The sequence below is a fragment of the Xiphophorus hellerii genome, chromosome 16 (genome assembly GCF_003331165.1).
Source record: "Xiphophorus hellerii strain 12219 chromosome 16, Xiphophorus_hellerii-4.1, whole genome shotgun sequence".
Taxonomy (NCBI): domain Eukaryota; kingdom Metazoa; phylum Chordata; class Actinopteri; order Cyprinodontiformes; family Poeciliidae; genus Xiphophorus; species Xiphophorus hellerii.
The window spans coordinates 19,078,108-19,090,916 of NC_045687.1; the positions used below are offsets into that span (position 1 = coordinate 19,078,108).

The following is a 12,809-nucleotide window of genomic DNA, read 5'->3' on the forward strand; positions in this document are numbered from 1 at the left end:
TCAGAAGGCTTTTGGGCCTCTCAGTGTGTTAATGCAGTAATGAGGCGGTGGTGGCATGCTCACACTTCTCTTGTGGCCGTTCGTTCACTATTAATCGATGAGAGCTGACTGGACGAGCAGAAACTGTCACTCTGGACTTTTTTTTTTGTCGTGTGCGTTCGTTTTTTCAGCGCTCCCGCACCCGCCGCTGTGTTTTCAGCTCCTCATCTTGTTTTGACAGGCGGTGTCGCGCACCCTATTATCTAGCTGGTGTTACCTTGTCCTCGCCGCCGCTCCCTTCTCTTTCTCTCCCTCTCTCTGTCACACACGCTTTTTCCACGTCTGCTTTTTCTTGCCGTAATTTAATTGTATGCACACTGTGGTAAAACGAGGTTTCTGTGTGCAGACGAGGATCGAGGGGAAGAGCGCGCTCGCCACCACGATGACCGACTGCTGGCCGGCCGGCTGGAGCGAGAGCAAGAGAAAGTCATCAGGTGAGGAAGCGCAGCTCTTGGTTATCGTTATTCACTCCGACATAAATTCTGCTGTGTTTCCTGATGACCTTTTCGTTTCTCCGTTTTCTCATAACTTCCACCAGCTTCAGTGTGTTTCGTTAGGACTTTATGTGATGAATCAACTTAAAGTAGTGCATGCTTGGCAAGTTGTAAAGAAAATATGTTGTTTTACTTTTATAGAAATAACGATTTAAAACATGTGGAGTTCTTCCCTGTGTCTACATTGCAGTCCATTTACAGCTGCAGAATTTTGAGGATTTTTTCTTTTATTCTTTGCAACACAGCTGCAAAAATCTGCAAATCTTAATTTTCCAAGTTTTACTAAAGTTTTTCAGTTGGATTTAGGTTTATACTTTGACTAGACCAGCTCCCAAAGAACCACTTTCAGCCTTCCATAATGGGTCTAAGTAACTGTCGCTAAAAGTGCAAAAGAACCAGATATTGTTTCTAAGTTTAGATATAATAACAAACTCTGGTTTTTAGCAGTTTTTCTGTTCATTCCTACAATATTTGTGTTGAATTTTCACAAAGAATGACATTAAAAGTACAAATAAAATGGATTTGGATCTGGTTTTCTTATCATTAGTTTGGAATCTGCTTGAGAATGTGATTCTTTGCTTTTTTAATTCCACAGAAAAACAAAGATATATCCTCTTTTTTTTTTTTTTTTTGCTAAATTTTATGTTTATCTTTGTTTTGAATCCTTAAAAAAGGCGGCTCTTTAAAAACGACAACGAACGGCACAAAAATGTTGTCGTCTTTTCGAAAATCTGTGTGACATTTTCAGCTCTGAACAAGTTTTATTTGGCCGGAGAGTGAAAAAAATCTCTTCAGGTCGTGAAGGTTGAATATTCCTGAGCACCTGAGTACGCTTTCATCACAACATGAATATCAACCCCAGTTTCTCCATTTGTTTTTCTCCCTGACCTCGCTGTAGTTAGCTACATACAATAACAAATTTTGATGACAAATTGTCTAAGAAATTGTAGCGACACTATTCTCAATTTGAGACCATTTTACTTATTGATAATGACATAGTAATAAATGTTCATCCTCTCAAAAACCAGTAAACTTCAATTTTGTAAAAAAAACACTCTACACTGGAACAGGAAGACGTTTTGAATGTCCAGAATAAAACACAGAGATAAAAACCTCACACAACCAAAATGGATTATGAAGACTCTGTAAGTAAAATTACTCTTTATAAATCCCCAGAATGTTGATGCGATTCATCAGTTAATAGAGCCTTATTGATGCTGCCACCACCATGTTTCATCATGGAGTGTTAGACGCAGGGAAATTGTTCAGTGTTTAGTTTTCACCACCGATTGCGTTTTGCATCTACAACATGTCCAGTTTAGGTCTCTTTGCGTTGCTGTCGCATAAAATCCCGATGAAGTAAAGTGTAGTCGGTGGTTGTATTGTTCCACAATATGCAGACTTTAAAGCAGAGTCAGCACATTGCTGCAGCCACTAACGAGCGGCCCGCGTCCTGTCCTTGATCCTCCATTCAGAGAGTCCAAGAATCACCCCGAGTTCACTCAGATGGGCCCCGGCCCGCTGTCCGGCGGCCTGACACCTAGCATGATGACGCCCAGCCTCATGACCCCCAACCTCATGGTCACAGGAGGGGCTGCTCTCGCAGGGGCAGGGCGGTGGCCTCCCGACCCCTCAACCCTGACCTCTCACCCCTGGATGCCCCGGCCCGGAGCCCCTCCGGTCTGGCTCTCCGGCTCTCCATACGGTATGTGATGCAATTTGCCAACTGTTGCAACAACATTTTCCAAACCTTTCACATGTCCTGTGGCTCCTTAGCATTGAAATCAAAATGAGCGTTGAGCTGCAATCCGATTTTGATTTAATGTAGATGTTGTCTGGGTCGTTATGCGGCCTTGGAAAGTATGGAAGCATGTTGAATTTTCATCCCCATCATTCATATGGGAGATTAAAATCCTTCAAAATGTTTGAATTTCAATGAGGTGTTTTCAAGGTTTGGAAAGTGCTTGATTTTCAAACTGCACAGTTTGGTAGTAAAGTTAAATTAAAAGACTAAATTTGGATAAAACCGCACATTTTCATACACCTTATAAAATGACACAGTTTTTCCTCACTGTCTGAAGTTAAATCAGACTAAGCTTTTCCTGTTTTTGGCCAGTTAAAATGAGCAAAACTCATTTCTATTTGCTAAACGCCAAAAAACGTAGCAAGAACATTTTTTACAGATTCTATGTGTAACTTTTTTTTGCATATTATGTTTAAGCAGGAATGTCATTTACCTCAACATGATTTGTTTGGACTGTTTCAATGTAGTGGATGTTTATTATTCCTAATGGCTCAGTGACTTATTGATCTTTTGTAACTGAAATAAAGGTTCAGTTATATTTTTTTATGTTAAACAACGTTAAATGAATGAATGTTCTCGAACCAATCAGGTGTAAAAAACTGTGTGAGAGACATTTCAAAACATAAAAATTACTTTTATTTGAATTAACATTATTAATAATAAATGACATCATATAACGGTGAATTAAAACTTTTAAGTTCATTTGTGTTGTTATCTCCAAATTTTGAAAATGCGCCTTAAAGATGCTTGAAAAGCTTTTTTTTAATCTTCCTGTGGGAGAAGCGTGCGAACCCCGAGCCTGTCATTATGGTCCAAAACGTGCTCTCCACGCTCACAACATGGCTGCCTCTGATTGGTGCATGGGAGGAGGGGGGCGTTGTCCTGCGGTCAGGCGGTCTGTCCATCAGCAGGCGCTGTGGGTGTGTTTTTTGGGGGGGGTTTGTAGCCTCAGACATTCCTGATCTTTTCTGGACATTCCAGACTCGCTGCTCCTCCGCTCGTCGTCCTGAAATAACAGCACCAGGACGCGCAGCCACTTACTTATGTAAGCGTTCATTCACCATCTGATAACACTAAACAGAGAGACACATGCTCGCCCAGAGCTCCCTCAGGGGGGGGTTTCTGTCTAGACGCGGAGGGCTAAAAACAACATGTGTCTCAGTGTGGAGAAAAAAAATATAAAAATACTCGCTCAGTTTAAATTCAGTTTGTTTTGTTTCTTCTTCTTCTTTCATTCAGGCCTGGGTCCCTCCCCGCTCCACCAGACCCTCCCCCCGGGCTACCCGCCCTCTCTGCCGGGCTCCATGCCTCCTCCCTACCAGTTTACCAGGGACCCGCAGTCTGGCCAGCTAATCGTCATTTCCACTGAACACCTGCCGCATTACGGTACGAAAGCTGCCGCCCGTCTCCGAGAGCGTTCCAGCATATGAGGTCGCAGGAAAGCGGGATTGCACAACACGCCGGCGGCTTCTCAGATTTGACGGGCGAGCGCCGAGACGCGCTGGAAACAAGAAGGTTTTTCCTCCTGGGGCAAAACAAAACAAATTTCCCATAAAAGACTGTTAGATTTCCCACAGGTTCATACTTCTACCAGTTAAATGTGCAAATATTGAAGTCGTTCAGGAAATGTTTGGCTTTACATATTGATCAGTTTTATACTTTTTAAGAAGTTTAAGATTTTTATGAAAAAGTTATCCTTAGAGATGAAAGCAGGAGGCGTTCAAACATCTTGTGATCTTTTCAAGGAGAACTTGTGGTTCCTGTGAAATCTGGCAAATTATGGGGCTTGATTTTAGGATTTTCAAGGGCTTCATATGGATAGGAAAAAGTGAGCAAGGAAAAACGTTTATTTCCAGGCTTTATTTAATATTCCGTCGTCTAAATGTTATTTTCTCCTCTGTGTCCTCTCTTCTCTATGGAGAAGTTCATTCCTCGGTGTATTTATTATCTCTTTCCCCTCCTTTCTCTCTTGTGGCTAAACTCCCTTCTACCCTTGGTCTTCTTTCTTTTTACTTCTCCCTTCTTTCCTTTTTGTGTCCATCTTTCCTTACTTTCTTTCTGCCTTCCTTTTCTCTTTCTGTCTTTACGACAACGTATTCCTCCCCAGGTTTAACACTCTTAAGCAAGTCTTTTCCACCAAAAAGTTGGAAAATGTATCTTCTTTATCTATTTAGTTTTTTAAATGTGTCTTGATTTGAGCTGAACAAGAAAACTCAATATGGTTCTCTAGAGAGAGAACACAAATCAGAGCAGGTTCTCCAGGAAGTCCTGAATAGATCACTGCATTTTCTTAATTTATACACTTATTGAACAAAAACTTCGGTTAAGCTCCTTCAGCAGATTGTCTTACCCACGTAGCTTGCAGCATTCGTGCAAATGTCTCTAAAGTCAACAGCAAACGAACTTCTCAAAGTCTGCCGTGTTTCTCCGTGGCGCAGCAGGAGGCGACGTGCTGGAGCGTGGAGCCCCGGTGTGGTCGAGCGTGTACGGGCCGAGCAGTTCGCTGCAGCACGCGGCGCAGCTGCAGCTGCTCTCCCAGCATCAGATGCTGCGGCAGCAGGAGCTGTTCATGATCCAGCAGCACACGGCGCAGGTCCTGGAGCTGCAGAGGAACGCGCAGCTCGTCGTAAGTGCAGCGTGTGTCTACTTGCAGGAAGCTGTGCGTCTTTGCACACCAAAGCGAAGTCCGTGACGACACACACACACACACACACATGTCAGAAATATCTCCTCTGCTCTGTCCCAGGAGCGCCTGAAGGCCAGTGAGCACCGCCCGGAGATCGAAGACAAAGTCGACAAGCGGAACACCGACCCGAAAACCCGACCCTCCTCCATATCCTCTCCGTCGCCCTCACCTGTGCTGCATCCTCGCAAGGCCCCTCCTCTCTCCCGATCTCCGACGCCGTCCACGTCATCCCTCACCCCTCTGCCTCCGACCCCCGCCCCGGTGACCACCCTAAAGTCGGAGGAGGGAGGACACAGAGTCCTGTCTCACGCACCGAAGCTCCTGCCTCACCCGACGTCTCCACGCTCGGCCTCTCCGCCCCCGTCCTCGCCGCGGCGACCCAAACAGGAGGAGGGGGAGGCGGGAGTGAGGGAGCAAAGGAAAAAGTCGACCTCTACACCCTTTGAAGACATCTATTCTGGTAAGCACCTTCACCACTGAAATATGGCTGCCAGATATTAGGGAACAGGCGACATTGTTGGATGACTTTGACTTCTGGGGGACAATTTAGATTTCTTCTAAGACAAAAAGAGAAATCTTCTTGTGAAACTTGCTTTTGTTTTTAGCTCTTATTCTTATTATATAATTTAAGTCAAATTTCTTGGCTGCTTGTTTTGTTGCTGTTTGTAGTTTTGCTTATTTTACCAAAACAGGTCTCTCTAGTAAATGAGATTTTTTATCTCAAGGAGAAAACACATATAAATGCCATGAAAGTCTGAATGCCACAATTTAAGATTTAACCAGTTTGGGTCAAACAGCTGAAACCTGGACACACCTCGGTGAATAACATCTAAACTCAGGTTGATCATTGCTCTGAATATGTTGTTTTTTCAGCAAATAGCCTTTTGAGTGTATACTCCAGTTAACGATTAATCGATTGCTAAATTACTTGACAATAACTCAATAAGCGATTTGTCACGATTAATCCGATTAATCTTGTCAGCCATAACCCAAACTGGTTTGTCGTTGACAGAACAGGCTGAAATTAAAGCTCTGACATATTGATGTTAGAAGGATTTATTTAGTTGCAGAGACAAACTTTGACACAAATAATCAAAGGTACGCTAAAGGAATGCTACGTTAGACATTAAAATGTTTATTTTCTTATCCAACGAAGGAATTTAATTGTTTACTTGAATCATTTTGTGGAATTTTAAAATTGTCAAAACAATCGATTAATCATCAGAAATGATCGAAATGATCAGCTGTGGCCCTAATCTGCCTGCGTGTATAACTTTGACACTAAAGGAGATTCGAAATAATCTACAATAAATGTGAAGAATGGACTCTCCCATCTACTTTCTAAAACTCCATAGAAAAATGAATTCAGATGCATCAAATAAAATATGTACTGTATCTTTAAATGTTCATAACCTTCTGACCAGATCTGTAGTTTCACAACCGCAATGTGAAAAGTTCTCAGGTCTGTATGCGCTGATGATGCGATTGTGTTTTGCTTTGCCTCTGTTACAGATCTGCCTCCAGGTTACGCTTACCAATCCATCACTGCGCCGTTCGGATCCTTCTCGCCTTATCACGTCCCGGCATCGGCAGCTGAAAACCCGGAGGCACATCGATCCTGCTCTCCCGCTGCTCCTGATCCTTTAGCTTCATCTCACCACGATTTCAGGGTTTTGGGTGCAGAGATCAAGCCCCAGCGCCTGGAGCCCCCGAAGGCGGGGTCTTTCCTTAAACGGGAGCCCTGCGAGGAGCACCCTCAGCCGGATCTGAGCCGCACCACCGACCAGGCCACCGAGGACGACGAGGTGGACAGGCAAGCCCCAAAAACTCCCAGTCCTCTGATTCCACCAGGTGAAAACCAGCGAGAAGTGGGGAAGGAAGAGAAGAACGATGGCGAGATTAAGACGGAAACATCGTCCAATGCTTGTGAGGCGGTGAAGGCCCCGCCCTCTGCTCCTGCAGAAGACGAGCCCAAACCTGAACTTATCCAGGAAGCAGAGCTGGCACCATATCACCAATCCATCTCTGCAGAGTCAGACGGTCAAGAAGCACCTCAGATGTGTGTGTCGTCAGACCAGACGGCCGTGTGTGAACAAGTTCCGCCCGACGACGCGTCTGACTCCTACCCTCCTTGCCTGGAGGAAAGTACCCGTGAGCCTCCCGCCCTCGGCTCCCCGCTCCCGCTGCTCATCCGCTCAGAGGACCCCATGGGGGGCATGCTGGCCCTGCTGACGGCCAGCGAGTTGGCCCAAGCCCGGCCCAGAACCCCACCCACGCTGACGCGCGAAGGCCAGGTGGAGGAACCCACTTTTGCTTCCGCCTGCAGCAGCGCCGCCGCTCTGGAGATGGTGGCTCTGGAAGGCATGGCCCTCCTCAGCCAGATGGCTCAAAACGAGGCGGAGCTTGTTTTCCACACACAAGGTAAGCGGTCGCTATCGACACACTCATTCTGGAGACACACTAATCATTCCACTAGAAATCAGAGGATTTCACTTTATTGGCAGCTTTAAAAACTGCTTTATTGCTTTATTTTGGCAATGAGACCAAATGAACTAACTGTTGTTGAAATTGAAAGCTGTAGTTTTATTTTAAATAAATATTGTTATTTTGCTAATATAAAACAGGTTAGCTGATAAAATCAAACCTTTTGAGCCCACAATTTATTAAACTTGCTGGAATAACAATAATATAAAAAGTCAAAATATTTACAAGGTGTCTTTAAACGCTTTAAATTCATGTATACAAATAAGGCCTTGAAATGCATTAAATTCATTAGAATATATGTAAATTGGCCTTAAATGCATTAGTCACAGGTCTTAAATTTTCATGTGGCACGACTGTTTAATCTCATATATTCTATATAGTTTATTATTTGTTAGACTTTCCTGTCAGGTAAAATCTTGAGTCACACGCAGACGTCTTCGTTACATTCTGGGACTCGATGCGTTTCAGGTTGTCGCTAATTAGCTGCCAACATAAACTTGCAAGCTAGCTAGCTTCTTTGAGTCTATCATTAGTAAGTGTAAATTTTTTGGCTGAACGATATTTGTCCTTGCCAGCACCAGCTCACATTTGTTTCCAACCCATACAATGATGTATCATTCTGGGCATAAAAGCTTGGCAATGCTGCATAAAGTATGCAATTTTCTTTTGTACATTTTGTCATGATACAGGTCTTAAATTTCATCCATAATGGACTTAAAAAGTTTTACATTTTATTTGGTGAAACCTGTGGAGCCTGGTTTAAATGATGTATTTGAACATGTTTTAAATCGTCCAGGAAGAAACCTGATCGGTGCATCTCAACGTCATTCTGTTAGGTTTCTTCTTCTCTTCCTCTAATATTCCAACGTTGTGCGCTTTTTCCTCCCAGATCTCACATTACACGGTCTGGACTGTCTTCTTGAAGCGAGCAGACACGTTTTACTGGAGGCGATAGAAAAGCAGTCCCACATCGATCTGCCAAGAACTCTGGACCCCGACAAGAAGTACAGCTGGAGGCAGAGGAAGGAAGAGCCGGTAAGACGAAGAATCAGGAATGCGTGTCGGTCAGCGAAGCCTCGGCGGCGGGACCCTCATGTTTGCTTCTTGTGTTTCGGTGCAGCTGTACAGCAAGATGGCGGTGGACATGTTGGACGCCGTCGAGGTGGAATACCGTGTCCGCCTGGCCGAGTTGCAGAAGACGTACAAGGAGAAGCAAAGGGAGATGAGCAAACTGCAGCGGCGCAGGGACAAGAGGTCAGCGCTTACGCTAAGAGAACCTCAAGATGAATTAATCACGGTGCTTGACACCCTCCGCCGTGACTTAGATCTAACTTTCTTCTGGTCAACGTCAGAGAGAGGCAGCAGCAGGAGGACGAGAGGAGGAGTCTGACCAGGCGTGGCAGAGGAAGACCCAGGAAAAGGAAACATCTGCCCACACCTACCAAACAGGACAGCAGGCCTGGAAAGTGAGGGGGTTCGCTTTTTTTAAAAAATTTCACTCAGTTAAACCATTTTGCTGCATGCTTGAAAGCGTGTATCTGTCTGCCAGGGCGGGTCGAACAGTGCAATACTCTGAGGACTCTGAAGCCGGGGAAGGACAGAGAAAGAGGTTCCGACTGTCCAGAGACGACACGGAAACCGGAGCTGGAGGAGAGAAGAAGAAGAAGAAAAAGAAGAAGAGCTGGAACGACCAGGAGTCGTCCAGCGCTCACGTTCTAGAGGTAGGTCACCAGAGATTCAGCAGAGTCTGCGGAGCGTTGTTCTGGTTAGTGACCTGTCTGGTGGCGTTTGTAGGCCATGAAAGCGAAGCGCGGTCACCTGTGTGAGCAGGAGCAGCTGGCCTCCGACCTCGACAGGGCGCTGTCGCTCTCGCAGCTCGGCTCCCTCGGCGGCCCTCGCAAGCTCACCTCTAGCTCCAGGTCAGACAAGTCAAAGGACCGATGCTCCGAAAGCGGGCTGAAGGAGCGAGGCGCTCACTCCTCCGTCAAAGCCGGGAAGCTCAAGATGGCCGCCAAAGCTACAGCTGCCGAGACCGTCCGAAAGGTGAAAGGTCAGAAGAAGTCCATGTTTTCTCCCGTGAGATCGGAGATCAGCAGCTGCTCCAACAGTGAGTATCCGGAGAGGAAGCGTATGTGGCTGATTCACAAAATGTCTTCTGCAGAGATGCCAGTGTCTAATACCGCTGGAATGGCACGTTTTCTCACGCTGCAGACACAAACTTCAGTGGATTTACTGGGAGACTGATGATGATTGAACGGCAGTAGCCCAGGGCCCAAAGAAAACTCAGCATGTTTTACAAATATTTATCAGTTGAAAATACGATCGTATTTTAAAATGATCTTTTTGGGACCAATATGGACATTTTAAACTGAACAATATGTAGGCCTACCTATTATTGTTCTATAAATTTTATTTTATTTTTTCCAGAATAGGGCACCAAACTGGCTCCAGCTCCGGGGCCTTTATTATTCTAGATCCATCCCTGCCAACACAGTGATGCATAAGCACAGAACGTAAAAAACAATCAAAAACGTTTTGACTTGATGAGGTTAATATCTAGTTTCAATCAAGACTTTATCAAGTCGTCTTATTGAGCGTTTTGTAGGTCAGTCCCTGTACAGTCCTACATCCAAGTGACGTGTTTTTAATCCAGCAGCCTTTACGTGTGACTTTATTTATTTATTTTTTTACCTTCTCGGCCTCACGGATCTTTAACCGCACTCTCTCTGCACCAGATTCAGACTCAGAGGAGCTCGTCTCTTCTCGAGGGGGCTGGCTTCCTCACTCGGGGACGCGTCCCCACGACGGCTCGTCCAGAAAGAGGCGCTCGGCGGCGTCGCCGACCTCCCTGCTGCCCACCCAGAAATCGTCGAGGAAGAAACACAAGCACTTATCCCTGCTGCTGGAGGAGGCGGGCCTCAGCTCCTCCGACGACGACTCCTTCGACCAAGGTTACTGACCAAATCTTCCAGCTTCACTGCCGAGTCAGGCGGTTGTGTGTCTGTGAGGCTAAGCTAGCTCCTGTCAGACTGTGCGTTAGCTTCACCATCCCTACCTCTCTTGCTGCTGGCTTTTTCCTGCAAAAGTTTTTTTTTTCTTTCTTAGTTTTGTTTTTTTTCTGAAGAGTTTACCTATTTCTATGGAGATTTTTTATTGCCTTAAGTGTTTTCTTTTGTAGCATTTGTACAAATCATGTGAATTGTGAGATCTCCCCTCCACACACACACAAAGCTTGTATCGCAAATTTGGTATTTCTAAGCTTTATTAAAGGTGTTGATTTGATTGGTACAGATTGCAAAGTGCTGTGGTCCTTGTGTCCGTTTCATCTTGTTGTGTCTGTTTCTGTCAGCCTGTCCAGCTGCCACTGCACCTCACACATCCGTTAGCAGGCTCCGTTTGTCAAATATCCCTTCGCCTCTCCCAGATACGTTTGGAGAGCACGTCAGGAAGTTGAGCGTAGCGCTAGCTTAATTCCTGGGTTTGTTTTTATCACCATATGCCAGGCAGATTAGTGGTAGTTTCTGCGAAATGTTTCCAGGTGATGTGACAGGGTTGAGATTTGAGGGATATTTGGACAATCGAGCTTCTCCTGTGTGTCTACTAAACCTTCAAATAACCCTTTTCCCTGCTCTCTCTCAGACATCTTGCTCTGTCCTCTCACTGCCCCCTCTCATCCTTGACCCTCCGCCCCCCACTTTATTTCCCTTCCCATGATGCTTTGAGTGTCTCTCAGCCTGTTCCATGTGCTTGTGCTGCCGCCGCTGCGACTTTTCAGAGGCTTGGCCAGGACTAGCGCGGCCTACAGCCTACACTACCTCGCTACGGCGACCCTACGCTGTGGCTAAGGCTTTGCTTTTAAAGCTAGTCTGCGCTAAGGCTAGGCCGCGCTCCCGTCGCTGCCCCGCCCCGCCCCGCCCCGCCCTGCCTGAGGCCACACCCCTGTCGCCTGCTCTGTAAGTAGGAAGTGCCCCTCCCTCTATTTTGTTTTTCATTTATTTTATTTATTGAACACTAACATGAAACGTGAGGAAATCGAGCTACATTCACAGAACATTAACTTTTATCTTGTTTTGTTGGTTTTTTTTGGTTTATTTTCTCGCAAATTTGAAGCTCTCCAAAGCTAGCCATGGTTACTTCCCCACACTTCCCCACCGCCGACTCCTGTTGGCTTAAAAGTTTAAAGGAGAGGCGTTTCGGGAACGGTGGACGGTAACCATGGAGGCTCAAATCACAAAGGAGTATATTACCAGGGGCCTCACAGGGCTGTCCTCTCAGTGCCTGCTTGTTGCGAACGCCTGTCTGCTGCCGTTAACACACCGTGGATTCACAGTACAGCAAAATTGGGCTATTTCCTGGAAAATAATGTAGTTACCAAAAAAAGTCATACCGCTTGACTTTTTTAAAATTTACATTTCGTCCTGTTGCAACCACAAAATTCAACGTATTGGTATGTAAATTTATAGAGCAAAACAAAGTAGCTCCTAACGAACTGAAATTCAATTTCGACACACAAAAAGTGAGTGGCTGAAAACCAACACTTCAAATCAACCTGATCACATTATACTCAGTGATACATGGTGGGGGAAGCATCATGATGTGGGAAATTTTCTTAGCCACGCTAAGAAAAATTTAAAAAATTGTAATAAAGACTTTTTATTCTCAAAATTTTTATTCTCGTATTATTACGACTTTATTCTGGTAACACTATTTTATTCTGGTGATACTATGATTTCATTCTCATAATATTTTATTAGTGCAACTTTTGTTTTTTTGTTTTTTTTACCATGGCCCTAATATGTTGTAATGCAAAACTGAAGTTGAATGTTTTCTCTCTCTTTTACAAATCAACATCTAAAAATTGCCTAGCTCCGCCTTTTGGGTCTTTTATTTTGTAAAGCTACAATTCACTGCAGCTACCAGAGTCTGACATTTGTACCCTTTTTCTTTGCGTAATAGCTCAACCCCTCAGTCAAATTGGATGGAGCAATGTTTAACCCTTGAACCACATTTTCAATTACACTCAGGTCTGGACTTTGACTGGTCCAATCCGAACATGCTGTGAACTCCAATATAACTCTGGTTCTATGTTTATGGTTATTGTCCTGCTTGATAGTGTAACCTTCCATCTTGCCACCAAAACCAACTAGTCCATGCTGAGTAAAGCATCCCCACAGCATGATACTACCACCACCATGCCTCACCATGGCGATGGTGTGCTCAGTGATGTGCGCTGTTACACAGAATCTTACATGAAGGCCAAGATGTTCTGTTTTGGTTTTATGTGACCAGAGGAATTAGCACA

General features: G+C 44.9%; 1 protein-coding gene across 2 annotated transcripts in view; it reads left to right on the top strand.

The window, feature by feature from the left end:
* Positions 1–12,809, top strand: part of tnrc18 (trinucleotide repeat containing 18) — a 63,995-nt gene that overhangs the window by 31,674 nt on the left and 19,512 nt on the right. The window contains exons 6-17 of one of the 2 annotated variants that reach the window (XM_032587750.1): positions 386–473; positions 2,009–2,238; positions 3,577–3,723; positions 4,779–4,963; positions 5,084–5,483; positions 6,536–7,444; positions 8,397–8,542; positions 8,628–8,761; positions 8,860–8,973; positions 9,057–9,228; positions 9,302–9,614; positions 10,243–10,458. In XM_032587750.1, the coding sequence (XP_032443641.1) occupies positions 386–473; positions 2,009–2,238; positions 3,577–3,723; positions 4,779–4,963; positions 5,084–5,483; positions 6,536–7,444; positions 8,397–8,542; positions 8,628–8,761; positions 8,860–8,973; positions 9,057–9,228; positions 9,302–9,614; positions 10,243–10,458 (3,054 nt within the window). Of the gene's footprint in view, positions 1–385; positions 474–2,008; positions 2,239–3,576; positions 3,724–4,775; positions 4,964–5,083; positions 5,484–6,535; positions 7,445–8,396; positions 8,543–8,627; positions 8,762–8,859; positions 8,974–9,056; positions 9,229–9,301; positions 9,615–10,242; positions 10,459–12,809 lie in introns of both variants that reach the window. The other variant, XM_032587749.1, reaches the window with a different exon arrangement.